Here is a 15,660-nt window from a genome sequence, read left to right as displayed (position 1 = left end):
AGGGTATGTTGGGGGGTTGCATATATGTGGGGGATTGTGGGGGTAGGGTGTGGGTATGAGGGAGGTTGGGGGGTGGTCTGGACCTCCCACACCCTCCCCCCATGGTGGCTGAACCCCAGCAGCAGGTGGGGCGCTCAGGGTGCAGGTGTCCAGCAGGGCACAGCTCCGGCCAGTGCTGCACATCACAGCAACGGGCGCAGCCTCTGCACAGCTGCCTTTATCGCTGGCACTCCCCACCACTCAGGCACAGCCCCTGCACTCACACAGCAGGGAGGGAAGCCCCACGTGCTGGAGCCAGGTGCCTTCCCTGCTAGGGATGCGCAGTGCTGGAGAGAAGCCTCAGGCTCTGGAGCTGGCTGCCTTCTCCACAGGGGCTGTGCTGCAGGGGAGGGATGCCCCAGGAGCCTTCCCCTGTGGGGCAGGGAAGGCAGCTAGCTCAGGCCTGAGGCTACTCTCCTGTGCTGCACTTCCCTCTCTGCTGTGCGAGTGCAGGGGCTGAGCATGAGTGGCAGGAAGTGCTGGTGATACAGGCAGCCACGTGGAGGCTGTGCCACTTGCTGCAATGTGCAGCACTGGCTGGATCTGCCCCACCTACTGCTGCTACCACCTGCTGGGGCTGTGCACCATGGGAAGTGCGGGATGGTCCCCACACCCCCCACTCTCCCTCACACCCACACACTGCCCACCCCAGCTCTTTGCTGCCACTGCCCCATTTCCCTGGGCACAGCCTCCATGCTGCTACCAGCCCCATGCTCCGGGCTCCCTCCCAGCTGCAGCCCCACCCCTGCTGCTTTCCTACCTGCTGCCTGAAGCCAGCAGGAGACTGGGGAAGCAAGCAGGTCCTGGGGACTCTGGCAACAGCAGCCCTGCAGGGAAACTGCACGTTGGCCCACCAGACCCTTCTGCCCACAAAGGTAGGAGTGAGGCAATATGGTATGTTTTTAGGGCTGCATGTATACATGGGCACCTCACTCCCAGCCTTGTGGGTGGAAGGGCTTGGCAGGGCACAATTTGTTGGGGGGGCCCCGCAGGCTGGATAAAAGTGCTTGGCAGGCCACATCTGGCCTGCAGGCCATATTTTGTCCCCCCGGTCTAGAATACAGAAGAAATACCAGCACGAACTATCCATTCATATGCCAAGAGTTCTGCATTAAGAGACTCTGCATTAAGAACTCTCTAGTCTTACAAAAGGAGTCCTACAAAGGAGCTGAGGGTTTGTCTACATGGCCCTTTTAACTGGGATTAGCCTAAAATTGCCATTTCTAAGGTGCATTAAGGGCGTGTGTCTACACGTGCATGCCCTTAATGTTCCTTAAAAATGGCAATTTTAGGCTAATCCCACATAAACTTGATACCTGCTTAAAGCAAGTACCAAGCATGACTAAGATGGCATAGCTAAATTGCATTAACCCACATGTAGACTCTTAATGTGCATTAGTGCAGCTACACATTCACTAATAAGACTTAGCTATACCATCCTAAATTTAATGCACATTAGTACATCTATGTGTAGATATGCACCTGAATCGCCTTAACACGCCGTAAACAAAGGCACATTACATTTAGGTGTGCATACCTACACGTGTAGAAACGCCTTGAGTGACCCAACTTGCCAGTGCAACTCCATTTACTCCAGTATAAAGTTGGGCCCAATATGCATATCCAGTTTAATAAGAAGCAAATCAAAACTTGCTTGCAAAATACACACAAGCTTTTTGTGTGCTTCAAGTACTAACAGTGCAAAACAATAATGCCATTTACCCTCAGCTAGATAAAAGCCCAATTTGAAACGGACAAAACCATCCATACGATTGATGAAACAAGTTACGTTCTAATTCTTAGTTACTGTGTATTGTGCTACCAGGAAGGGCTGTTTGCTAATCAAAAGCTACTAGGTCATACATGACAACAATGCACTTCCCATCTTTTTATGACTGTATCACGCAAGATCAAAATTATTTGGGTAATAGCTAATTGGATTGCTATGTAAACGGCAGATCCCCAGCCATGGAATAACATACACTGCCTCTGAGCTGCCAGGGACTGTATTGGCTGTTAGAAGCCAAGTGATTTCTGCAGTGTTATGAACCAGGCAAATAAGCAAATATTCTGTAATTAAAGTAGAGTTGTTTATACTATACTAACTAATCTGGCTAGATGGTGCTCTTCATATACCATATGCCAAGATATTAATGCTTTACAATTTTTCCCCTGTTTTAACTACTGAATAAATATACGGCGCTTTTTGTTATCTGAAGCCAGATTTAATTGTTGGCTGGGGGGATACTAGCAGTTCAAAGGAGACAGGCAGAGCTCTCTCCCAGTAAGAGAGGCAGGGAAAGATGCAGTGACATCCTGGATATGGAGCAGGGCTCATATGGACCAGTGGTGAAGAAGGGGCTATGTATTCTCTGTAACAGACACCTGAGAAGTGAGCCTGAAGTTCAAAGTGAGGGATTACTAAGATGGCTCCCGACTATTCAGAAGCTGGCCTGCTTTTACAGGTTTCTAAAAGTGTGTCTATATTGCCTCTGTACCATGATCAAGAGTGCTGCCATGAAACACCTCCTGCTCGCTCATTCCCACTCCATGCACCAGCTCTCCAAAATGAGGCAATGTAACTGCTCTAGAGCAGCACTGAGTATCTGCCCAGCACCCAAGGTGCTTGGCACCTTCCTGGGATATGCTTTTCTACCTCATTGCTGAGATGTGGCATGGCAAGGTAGAAGCAAGTGGGCAGAATGCGCTACATGGCGGTACTCCCAGGCATAGCCCATAGGGACTTATGTTCCTGTTGTTCATTCTGAATGGCATCAGGCTGCATGAATACATCTGCACACAGGAACCAAAGACTGAACTGGCCTTATGGCACAAATGCCAGCTCTGTGTGGCTTTGGCTGCTATTACCCACATAAGAGTATGTGGAATTTGAGACTGTGCAAGTCCCTACAGGCTTAAGGGGAGATTTCTAAGTCGACAGTCAAGGGCTACGGCTGAATTCAATCATGGATCGGGCACGAGTGTGAAACATACATGAGAACAGGCTACAACTCTTAGGTCAAATCTGATCTCATTTAGAGCAAGGTAAATTTGCAGCCACTCTATTGCACTGATAGTAGAAGTACAACGGAGCTTAGCAGAAGCACTAAGATGCCGTTACCTACGGGTTCATATGCATTTTGTTTTAAATCATCAGTCCCAATGAACCCTGAAACTCCGCATTTAGAGATGCTGCTAAAACCACCAAGCTTTGCCTGATGTTTGATTGAAACTCAAGTCAAATCCTGCAAAACGTGGATCTTAATTCCTCACAGTGTAATGCTGGTCTGAATCCAGGCTTGAGGTCCAAATCTGTTACCTGCTGAGCCAGAGCCAGATCTGTTAAGGACTTGCATGGGCTCATACTACAGGTGGTTCCATGTTATTACACATGAGCTGCTCAAAACACAGCTCACCTTAGCCAAACTTTGGCGTGTGCAAGGAAGTTCCCAAACCAAGTGAACTTCCCTGCTGTCAAGGTTTTTCCCAGCTCTAATGAGAAATCCCAGCTGAGTACTGAGGTGTTGAAGCTGGGGTCTGGGTGCAGAAAAACAGTAAAGCAAATTTCCTGATCACTGCAGCCAATCTAATAGCTGGTTCCAAACTGCTCAGTTCAGTGGGGATTTCTCATGTCTCCTTCCACTAGGGTATATTTGTTTTTCCAGGGCATTGTCAGTTGTAAGGGGATTCTTTGGATTTCCTGTCTCGCCACTGCAACTGCCTCCAAGTGACAGATTCGTTTTTCCAGTGTAAGTGACACTGAGACTGGCTGTGTATTATGTTCACTAGATTTCCCTTTTCCCAAAGAAGAATTAAAAATAGAAAGCAGACAGGAGCCCCAAGGCTACAGTATCACAATGAGCTCTGCGATGCCACCAAGGGTCTGATCCAATGCCTATAAAAGCCAGCAGGGAGCCTCCCATCATCTTTGGATCAGATCCTCAGGGTGAAGGCACAGCATCTGCGGGAGGAACAGGAATGCACATATCCATTACCTATCATTACTCCCGATTGTCCTGAAAAACATAAGGGCTGCAAGGTGGATGCTGTGGGGCTGAGCTGAATCTGTTGTATCCTCCCTAACCCTCTTTTCCTCTTGCAATGAAACCCTTCCCAAAGAAGATTTAGATCATGGAGTAATTCATAGAGCTTTCCTTCCTCCTGCCAGAAGCCCCTTATTATACTAAATCTGCAATTGCAGAAACACTGGTTGAAGGGGCATTAAAAGAAGCCTTCCCAGAAGTGCCATCCAAAGGTACAACTGATTTTAGTTCTACTGATGGCTGAGCCTTAGTTTTAGGCATTTTCCACAAAGCCTTGAAATCTAGTTACATGAGTGAATATTTGATACATTTAAAAATGTTTTACATTAATCCCTGGGGTCATTTTACTGGACGTTTCAAGTCAGATTTTTTAAAAATAAATTAACACTGGCAGTTTCACTTCTACTAGCTGTTCCTGAAGCCAAAATGAACGTACTACCAACTTTGTTCCCCTTTGTTATCCCTGACTGCGTGGCCTAATGGGTAAGGTGTCTGACTTTGGATCAACAGATTGGGGGTTCAACTCCCTTTGTGGTTGGTGGCCCTTTTCCGTGGCTGAAAGGGACTTGGGGTCACGACTGACCACAAGATGAACATGAGCACCTGGTACAGAAAACAAAACTCTGGCTTACATCCATAGATGCTTCTCAAGTAAATCTCAGGATGTTGTCCTTCTGCTGTACTTGGCCATGGGGAGACCACAGCTAGAGGGCTACATCCAATTCTGGACTCCACAATTTAAAAAGGATGTGGAAAAGCTTGAGAGAATCCAGAGGAGAGCCATGTGAATGATAAGAAGGCAAGAGAACATGGGACTCTTCACCCTGGAAAAGCCAGGCTCAGGGTTGACCTGGTAGCTGCCTATAAATACATCAGGACCTGGGGGAATGCCAGAGTGCCCCAAGGGATGACAAGGTCAGACCCACAAACTCCTCCAAAACCATTTTAGGCTGGACACAAGGAAAAACTTCTTTACTGTCCAAGTCCCCAAGGCCTAGAATAGACTCCCTCCAGAGGTGGTGCAACCATCTACTCTGGACTCTTTTAAGAAACATTTGGACACCCAGCTGACTTCCTGCCCCTGGGGCAGGGGGCTGGAATCGTTGATCTTCCGAGGTCCCTTCCAGCCCTAGTGTCGATGAAATCTATGAATGCTGTACAGTGGAAATCTAGAGTCCAGCTGGACAAATTACAGTCTTCTGCTGTTTTACTATTTGATCCTAAACTTTGATGGGCTGGATCAGAGCTGAATTTCACAACTGGCCTCTTTCCTCTACCAAACCCCAGATCTAAAATCAAACGTGTTTTAGCGAGTTTGAAATGCAGATCTGAGTTTTTGAAGTCTAGGCCCATTTAATCTTTCCAGCAGCCACAAGCTCTGCACAGTGCTCAGTCCTAGGGAACCAGTGCAGTAGAGAAGGAGGCCTTATCATGGTCAGCTACAGAAACAGAAAAGGAGGAGCAGATAATTCCAAACCTCAGAGAAAAGGGAAAACTTTACAAAGGGAAAAGACAGCAGAAGTCAGAACAGCAGCCTCTATCCATCATCTGTCTATGCATTACACTAGGACGGGGGTTTCAACCTTTTTTGACGAGAGTACCCTTTCTGGTGGGTACCCCTTCTGGATGTGGAGTGGGGGGGGAAGGAAGGTCCACTGGGGGCCAGTTGATGAGCGGGGGGGTCCCCCCAGCAGCCAAACATGAAGCAGTGTGGCAGTGGCACTTGGCAGTGGTGCACAGTGCCACGCCACATACCCCCTGGGGCCTTCCCAAGTACCCCCAGGGGTATGCATACCCCCAGCTGACAACCCCTGCACTAGGGAGTATAATTTACACTTATTGCCTGAGCAATGAAGAGGAGCCTTGATGTTCATGAAAATCACAGCTTCTGGCCCCTGACGACACTAGGAAATAGGTTCATGTATGGAGGGGTCCTTATCCTTGTTCTTGTTCACTGTAATCCACTTTGTAAAAGTCCTTCTCCTCTTTCAGAAGTGGATTAAGCTAAACAGGAACAAGGCACTCATCTTCAAGAATAAGTACCCATGCATGGAGTTATTTCAGGGTAGCTACTCCACTTTATTTACATGCTTCCTGAATCTGCAGTAGCTTTCTAATGGAGACAAACTCTTTGGCTGTGTTTGCCCAGTTGTTCCACAGGGATCAGGCTATAGACTGTGCCGTACCAGTGTGAGGGAGGTAAAGCAAGAATGACAGGCAGAGAAAGTGTTAGCAAAGCACTAGATAGATGATACAATGCTACTGTGACCCAGGTAACTGGTACAAGAGAATACAATGCACTTAAGGACATCTATCTATCAAGAGTGTCAAAGTGCCATACAACCACATAATGACAAGAAGGTCAAGGATCCCCAGCTCTTTCTATGAGGTCCCCAGGATCTTGCAGGATTAAGTTTTAAAGCATTCATCAGTCTGAACTGTTGTGGATGCTCTAGTTCTCTATGAACCCCAAATCCCAATTCCTTGTTGCGCTACGCTGGTATCATGCAGACTCCATAAATAAAGTAACTATTATATTCAGATATGTAATGTAGCCATCTAAAACTACTGTACACCCGTGTGATGTCCTGCTTATCTATTTGAAACACTTTTCCTGTGTATCAGTCAGGAAAAACAGACGTGATTAAAACAATACACTGTTATTACATTTCCAAAAATAACTGGATTGTAGTATGTTAGGCATAAAGGAGCAGGTGGATTGTAAGATTAAGGGGTGCTTGCATATATCTGTCTAATTCAACCTAGACTTTCGATCGAATCTCATTTCACTGCACTTCCTGCCTTACAATAAATAGTTTTATAAAGGCCTTGAATAAAACTACCCTCTAGCACACGTGAGCTGATGAATTTGATCTCACAAAGGGTCATTCCAGTACATGAGGCACTTTCCATTTTGGGAGAGGAAAGGCATCATGAAAGGCATAATACTTCTGGATTTCCCACTTGGGCACAATGAAAATCAGAAGTACACAGTCTGCTTATGCATCTCAGTAAGGGCTACATCCAAAACCTGAATTCAGTGAGAGGCTTTCCCTCAGTTTCAACGGGCACTGGGTTGTGGTCCAAAATGTGCAGCATATTCCATACACAGCTGCAAGGGCTGTGCCATATCAAGTACCCAACCCTGGTTTTTGGTTTAACAGCTATTTTTCATTTCTGGGAAAGAAAGATTGTGAGCAGGGAACATAGGTTAGGAGTTCAGCAACAAATTGGGAATTGGGATCCCTGGGTTCTAGTTTCAGCTTTTCCATGGTCCAACTGGTGGGACTGTCAGCAAATTACCTAATCTCTCTATTTACTCAGCTGTAAAATGCAGATAAAAATGACCTTAACTGTTCCTCACAGGGGAAAATGAAGTAATGTTTGCAAAGTACCATGAGATCCTCAGATGGAAGATTCTATAGAAGTATGGAAATCCTCTGCAGGAAGGGGGAAGAAATCCCAGATAAAAATGGAAAATCAGCAAAGCAGACATGAGAAAAGAAATAAAGCATGAAATCCACCAAAGCCACATGGTGAGGAAAAAGAAAAGCTGACTGGCTAACAGCCCTGACATTTACAAATGGAGACTCCTTGATACAAAGGAGATGGAAGGATATCCGCTCTTATTTAGTCTCTGACAAACTCACAGGAAGCATCAAGACTCACAGTCTCTGGAAACTCAGTACTGCTGGAGCAACTATAGATAGCAACTGGCAGAAAGAGAGCTGCTGAGATCCAGGTTTACAGAAGAATTTTTGTTGCCTTCCAGAGCTGGGAGAAGGCAATAATTGGCGTCCCCAGTTTGGACGGTGTTCTGATTGTATTAAGACACAAATGTGATAATTTTGCTTCAAATACCAATGTGTACTGGGGTTATTTATGTTTTAAATAACCGTTATGGAGACAGGAGAAAAAACACCCAGAAATATGAAATATTTTGTGTCACCTAGAAGAAATTCCCAGAATCCAGATTCAGATAGCTGAAGCAGATGCATTTGTCAAATACAGTGTAAATGGATTAATGGAGCAGATGTTCTAGGTGTTATTCTCCCCCTGTTAAGATCATTGCTCTCCAGGAAGTACAAGGGAGCTATGGAGTTTAACAGTTAAGTTTTTTTAGCTGCTATTCAGGATGTTTCCATATGATCTCCATGTTTCACTTTTACACCAATTACTTCTAAACTCACAGACCTATCCCCCTGATCTTTTTATACAAAATGCTTTCAAACTTCCTTCACGTAGTTAGTTTTTCACTAGCTTACTTACCATTCTTAGCTTTTCTGATTTCACTATAAACTGGTTCAGTCCCCTTCTGTACAGGAGCTGGAAAACGTATTGGCACAGAATCAATTTCTTTTCTTTTTTGTTTGCTTTATAAAAAGCTCCTTAAACAAGCAGAACATACTGTTGTACTTGCAGAGGAAACAGTTTTATAAGCAGCAATGTGCCATTGGATATCAGTATGAAAAGGCAGGCAAACTCCCCATCCAGTCCAGGTGACTATGTTATGGAGATGCATTCTCTCTCCATTATTCAAATTAATTTTCAAGATTAAAATTAATTTTCCATCCTAAACTTGATTTTGACACATACATACCTATGATAGAGTTGTAGATGTGGCTTGGCTCATCCCAGATTCACCGGGCAAGCCATGCTGTAATTTAGATGGCACGCATCTAACTCAGTGGAGTGGATACGCTGAGAAGATTTTTGCTGAAGGATCTCAAAGCAATTTAAAAACACTAATTACATTTTGTTTGTTTTGGGACTCAACACCTTGAAGGCCTGTTATTTTTTTTTGTAAATTCTGAAGAACAGAAAAGTTAAGTGACTTTTCTAAGGTCATGCCGAATGCTTGTTGTAGAGCTAGAAGCGCTGTGCTCAATCTTATGTTTTAGCCACAAGGCCGTTAAATGATTGAAAATGACAAATGTGGCTACTTCTCTGCAGTCAAACTAAGAATATCAGGATATTGTACTGTATTGTTAAATAGGATTTCAGTGTTTCATGCCCCACTGAAACACATTCTCACGTTTGAATTAATTTTAAATACTTATGGTACATGTGCTTTAGACTCAGGGGATGACAGGTGTTGAAGCTGAATACAAGACTCCCATTGATTTCATTGGCAAGGGTCTAGACTTCAGCAAGCACCTAATCACACTTCTCAGTAGCACTGATCTGTTATAAATTTTCCTTGAGTAACAGTCTGAAGATCCTCTAATAATCTCCTGATTTCACAGTCTGCTGTTACATGTGGTTGATCCACCAAGAAAGGCTATAGGAGCCCTGCCAACAGACATTCATTGGAAATGGCCTGTTAGTATGTTACAAGCTTGGGTCAATTCCCACTGATTCAGGGTAGACTCCTACTGGGACCTGGATTAGGCCTCTGGATGATTTGATTATTTAAATTCAAGTTGATCTTGATTTCATATAATTGCTCATGACGTTTTTTTTTGTTAGCCTTCTGCTAGTCGCTCCTGTCCCAACTCTGAGCAGACATGCCAGCAAAAAGGATTCAGGTAATATGCCAGTTTGCTCCCAGTGATCGCACAGTGCTGATGACTAACTGTTTATAAATGTAAAAGGAGGGGCCCGTGCTTACTCAGGCATGATAGCAATTTCTCCCTTCTCCTTTTAGGGCTATTTCCTGACAGTATTTTAGCTTTGGTCTCTGTTTTTCCTTGTATTAACAATAAAAGCCTGACTCACTGAACAGCAATTTCACATACATAAATTTAGAAAAGATATGCACTATATTTTTTGTGAAGCATAGGCTCTCCTTAAAGTTTCATTCAAACTATTCCCTACCAACAGTATTTCTTTGAATGCCAAACCAGCAAGCAGCTCCAACCCTGCAAAAGTACCTGCCTTGTCTACCCCCTTCTATCATAGGAACCTCAAAATTCTTCACAAAGAAGGATATCCCCAATTTACAAATGGGGTAAAAATTAAGCAGTTAGGCTTTGTCTTTATTAGCTTCTCTTCTGGAGAGTTTGTCACCACTGATAACACTGGTACACCTTTGGTTTTTAGCAATGGTAGAAAGGAAGTCTATGTAGAAAGGAATCCCACAGCTGTAGTATGTTTGAAAAAAATGTTAGCAGCCAGTACTGATTTGGCTTGAAGAAACAGAGCAAAATCAAATTTAAATGGCTCTCTAAGGCCAATACATTAGATCATTCTACTATTTAATTATTCCTAAACCCCAGAAGGGCTCCAAGATATTTTTATGCTTTAATTTTTAAATATAAACTGACCCTGCTCCCCTTGTGGTCAGCAGGAAATGTGCCACTGATGACAGCGGTGACAGAAGAGATGAATGTGCAGTAGCTAATAATTTAAAGCATGTACTCAAAAGCTTGCAAAGATTGATAAGCACTTGGGATGCCAATACAGTGAAGGGAAATTGAGTGTGTTTACCATCTTGCAGGGTCAGATCCTTTGCTTTTGTTTTTTAAAGAAATTAAAACAGCAGACTGTGAAAGGAAAATTAATTGCCTGGATTAAAAGATGGCCCACTACACAGACGCTGCCAGTGCTGAATGCTGCTGGCTGGATGAGGACTGCATGCACTGGGTATAGACTGTAAAGCTAGGTTGTGATGTCTGCATGCAGAAAGCAGAGAAAGCCAGAGAAAGCGCCAGGCTAACTCAGAGGATTCTTAAGGAGTTCACTCATATCGTATGTACTCTTTGGTGTGATGATAACAGAGCACCAAGGAAGAATACTATGGTTTGAAGCAAAATATATACATCAACATGATGAAAGCATCAATGGGACCTCAGGGGCCAAAAGTGTAAGTGTGAGAAGCTGCTGCAGGCATCTAAAGCTGATTTTACTCCTCTTTTTCCTGAGAATTAATTTTATCCCATTTTCATCGTTCTGTGCAGCACAGAGCAGAGTTACTCTTTGGCACACAACCCAGTCTGATTTCATAGTAGCATCTCAATGCTTTGGAAAGTAACATATAAACACCTGTAGTGTTGGGACCATGGCTGCAAGCAACATATTTAACCTGTCATTTGAAAGGGTGAAGTTTAAGTGGGTCCAGTTAAGATGACAATCTGTGTAGTGCAGACTGGACCTTACACCCTGCCTGGGACATACATCTGTATTACTGTGAGAGAGGCTGGCTAGGACGCAGGGGCTCTCCTTAGGGATCTGTCTTGAACCCAAAGAAGGTATCATCTGATAGACAGTACTTCTAACAACATCCCAAGCTGTAATCATGCATGGGGCATGAGTTGAATATGTGACAGGACTTGACAGAACTACGGAGCATATTCTAAAATCCCATATAATGGCTCCAGGTGCACCACCTACCAAAGATAAATAGGCAGCATGGTTGGGAAACAGGCAGAGGAGCCACAGGGCTGGATGGAGCAGCATGTCAGAGGAGTGAGGGCATGGAAAGTGAAGAATCAGCTGCCAGACTGCTTTTTGCTGCCAAGCTCAGAGATGACACATTCACACAACCAAGCCCTTGTACTGCTAACTGAAAAAGCCTGGCTTCAGCCCACGAAATAAACTGGTGTCCCTTCTGGAAAGAGTGGGTCAGTGAATTCTGGGTCATGGCTGAAGTCTGGGACATGGCTTCATGTGTCCCATGGATTTTATTCACTCTTATTCGTTTTCATGTTCATTCCGACAATTCTCTGGCCAAGGAGCTTGAGGAGACCGGGATTCTTGGGGTGAGATAAAGTGATTAAGCTGCATACTCTGCCTTTGGGGCTACAATCCAACATGTCCTTAGAGGTTAGGAAATATGACTAGACACATCTTGGCGCTGTGCTAACAGTTCTGGCTACTGCTGCCGTGGAAAGCCTGCAACAACAGGCAGTGCTCACTGCCAGGTCACTCTCCATGCTGTCCTGCAGATTTCAGGACTCCTTCAGGTTCTTCCCTGTTTTCCTCCATATTTAGGATGGATGACTTCCTCCATCTTGCACTCCCCTGTTCTCTCCAACCTTTGAGAGAGTGGATAGCCCACAGTCCCACCCTGGGTCTTGGAAACCTTCCTGTTGGTTTCACAGGCTGAGCCTACCCAGTTAAACTAAAAAGGAGAGTTCAGTGCTCCCCAGTGAGTGCTGAACCCACATAATGCAGACTTACAGCAGGTTGCCTTCTGTGCCATCTGGTAACACTGCACTCCAAAGATCTTATGTACAAAGGCTGGGTGGGTACACAGGAAAAGATTGGGAGATGGCAAAAGACTTTACTGGCCCTGGTAACAGATGCCCTGCTGCTGTCCATATAGCCCCTGGTTCAATGAGAGCTATAATCACAGAACAATTGTGCATGCATATTGGACCTGGGCCTGTTCCCTTTGAAGACAACAGCAGATCAGCGGGAAGAGCAGCATTCCCGTAGTTACTCCGAAAACATCACTGGACAGGGCAGTTAGTTACCTCTGTGAGGATCAGGCGTCGACACTTCAACTTCAGTATACTCCACCTCAGTAATCTCGTGCTCAGGTCCTGCCCCAAAGATAGCAAGAAGATGGTTCTTTGTAGCACTGCATACTCCATACTGGCTGTGGACCTGATCCTGCCACCAGTGAAAATCAACAGCCAATGCCCGTGGACTTTAATGGACACAGGATCAGGTCCTGAGTTATTCTGGTGACTAAATCTGTTAGGATGATCCATAACTGGGCCCCAGCCCTCCCTGGGTGCAGGAGCTTGGTGCTAGTAGACTTCCTAAAACTGCACGACCTGGACAAGACTTGGGTCATGCCTGAAACACATGCCTGTTATTTGCAATCTGAAAAATGGTGCAATGCAAATGAGGATTTTCTGATAGTCCCCTGAGTGCATACTGCAGCTCCAACTATGCTCATGTTCATTCTTGCTCTCCTACTCTCCCTCCCAGATTCCTTCTTTCTCCCCCTCCCTTCATTACTTTCTCCTTGACCTCAGACACTGAAGCAAAAGTTCTCATCTGCTCTCCTCAGTGATCCAATGCCATCTTGCTTCCACTTGGACCTCCTTCTGGTTCCTCATACCCAGGCTACCCCCAACACCTTCACCTACCTACTGCCAGCCTCCCTTCTCTCTTTTATCCCTAAGCTCAATGAAAGCTCTCTACAACTACTGCCTTCTCCTCTGAGGTTTGTTTCTTCCTGTCCTATCCTAGACGCCCATCCTTCCATCCTTTGCACTCAGCTAGAAATTTAGAAGACTTTAATAACCTTTTCTGAGGTCACGGTTCAGAGCCGGTAGTCTATCTTCCTCTTAACTACCTTCAACTATCCTCCTGTGTTTGAAATCCTGTCTTCAGCTTTTGTGATTGCCATTCCTGGTTCCCTACTAAACTCCCCAATCACTCCTTTACTATTTCTTCAGAGGAGCCTCCTCATCCCCCTCTGCTACCTTTTGTGAATCTCATTCACAGATCTGCTTTCCCACTGCAGGCTCATCCCCTCCTATTTGAGCTAAGGCCTCTACCTATCTTTAGAACATGTCCTGATGGACATCCAGCCATCAGCTTGCAATCAGCATAGTCAAATCAGATGCTTAAGTTTTCTCCATAAACCAATAATCTCCTAACTACGGTTTGTGGACCACTCACAGACATAATAATTAGTCTGAAGCCCAACCATCTACACGAGTGGTCTCCAACCTTTTAAATCAGAGATCGCTTTGGGAACTTAAAAGGAACCCAAGATCTACCCTGTGTGTTCTCCTAAGCAGAACAGAAACCACCCATCTGAGCACCCAAACAAGCACTGAACCTTGCCAACTTCATCACCAGAAGCAAACTTCCTATGGCCCAAACCATACTGAATGGCTCCAGACCATGCTGGGGAAAAATGTAGAACCTGCCAACACATCCCCACCACTCCCACAATAACTACACCCCACAACAGAAACATCACCATTCCTTGGATCTTACACCTGCACTGCCAAAAATGTACTATACCTCATTCAGTGCAGTAAATGCTGTGATGGAAAATATGTAGGAGAAACCAAACAACAACTGCACACCAGAATGAATGCACACTGAAAATACGAAAGACAAAAACACCCAATTACCTCTGGGTGCACACTTCTCACAAGACAACTACTCTCTCTGTCCTCGATCTCTCAGTTCTCAAGGGGAATTTACAAAACACCTTTTGTAGACGAGCCTACGAACTTCACTTCATAAATCTACTAGATACAAAAATTCAATTGGTCTTTTACACACTAGGCAGGCCAAGCTTTGTTACATACAAGGTTAGCAGGAATCACAATAAAATCATGTCTGAATAGTTACACATGACTACAAGGTAAGCAGAAACAGGGACTTTATCTCTTTCTGTTTTTGTAGCCATAATATCTACATTTTTAAACGATGCTTTTTAACTACTACTTGATGATATCTCCTTTTAATAGACACCTTTCATCAGATTAACTCAAAGTCCTATACAAGCAATTCATTGCCTTCAGAGTGACATAGGGAGATGGTTATTGTTATCATGATGTTATAAAGGGAAAAAGAACTAACGCAGAAGTTGACAGTAAGAAAAGGAGACAAAGGATGAGCCTTTGAAGTCCTGATGGTAGTTTCCGGTTATCACTCAGTATGGGGTCCATAGGCAACATGTAAGTGCTGACTGTGGGGAGGCATAATTCCATCCCACCACTGCTGCCACCACCGCTACCAGGCATTGGGTCTGGCCAGGTTGCAGCCCCACATCCCACCAGTGGTGCAAACATTGCACCACCACCAACCCCCCCCACAGCTCCTGGGCTCTGGCTCTGGCCAGGCTGCAGCCCTGTGCCCTGCACCTTGCTGTCAGTGCAGAAATCCGGGGGGGGGGGCAATGCCCCCCATGCCCTCGACACGTTGCCTGTGATGTTGTCCCACCTCCCCACCTTTGATCTCAAAATGACTTAGAGATTACCACTTTAAAAAGAAGCATGACAAGTACCTTTATTTTCATCTGTTGCTTTCATATGATTTTCGCTATCATCCATGTAACCTAAGGATGGGTCAACAAGAAACTTATTTCAGCTAAATGAATGAACGATGTCTTTTTGGTTGAAATACAACAGAAATCTTCAACAGTCATGATATTTAAACAATTCATCATTTAGGGGAAACTCTGCCTTTGGGCACCTAGCCAAGCCATTCACAGACTACAGAAGGGCAACATCTGGCCTGTTAAAATGATCAGTTAAGGCTAAAGGAAACCAAGAAATAACTTTGTTTGCCTCAAGTGATTTTTTCACAAGATGAGAATTTACCCCTTTTAGAGATGTTGGACTTGGGGTCAATAAATAGTTGTGGAAATCAACAGTCACTGGGGAGACAGAAATCCTACCAACTCTTTACTTTGCCTGTGTAAGTCAAAATGACCTGCACATGTTTAATACTGGTACCTGCCAAAGTTTGGAAAAGAATAACAAGAGAAAGCTCTTTTCCAGTGAGGAAGCAACATGAGTAGTGGCTACAATAAAAGCGCAGAACATCAGGACCCAGGGATTTTATTGCCCACAACCTTTGTGTTTTAGTTCCTCCTTCTGCAGAATGAAAATGCTGTGTTAATTTTTGTAAAATGTTTTAAGATCCTGAGATAGGAGGT

General features: G+C 44.7%; 1 protein-coding gene across 15 annotated transcripts in view; it reads right to left on the bottom strand.

Annotated features, from left to right (window-relative positions):
- Positions 1-15,660, bottom strand: part of PECAM1 (platelet and endothelial cell adhesion molecule 1) — a 110,631-nt gene that overhangs the window by 10,855 nt on the left and 84,116 nt on the right. For 5 of the 15 annotated variants that reach the window (XM_019516662.1, XM_019516671.1, XM_019516654.1 and 2 more), the window contains 3 exons: positions 15,007-15,057; positions 12,500-12,568; positions 8,352-8,408 (listed from right to left, as the gene is read on the bottom strand). In XM_019516662.1, coding sequence (XP_019372207.1) covers positions 8,352-8,408; positions 12,500-12,568; positions 15,007-15,057 — 177 coding nt within the window. The remainder of the gene's footprint in view (positions 1-8,351; positions 8,409-12,499; positions 12,569-15,006; positions 15,058-15,660) is intronic. The other 10 variants (XM_019516695.1, XM_019516689.1, XM_019516703.1 and 7 more) reach the window with 3 other exon arrangements.

The sequence above is a fragment of the Gavialis gangeticus genome, unplaced genomic scaffold (assembly GCF_001723915.1).
Source record: "Gavialis gangeticus isolate Ggan-Ray unplaced genomic scaffold, GavGan_comp1, whole genome shotgun sequence".
Classification (NCBI taxonomy): Eukaryota; Metazoa; Chordata; order Crocodylia; family Gavialidae; genus Gavialis; species Gavialis gangeticus.
This window is presented reverse-complemented; position numbering and strand designations above follow the sequence as displayed.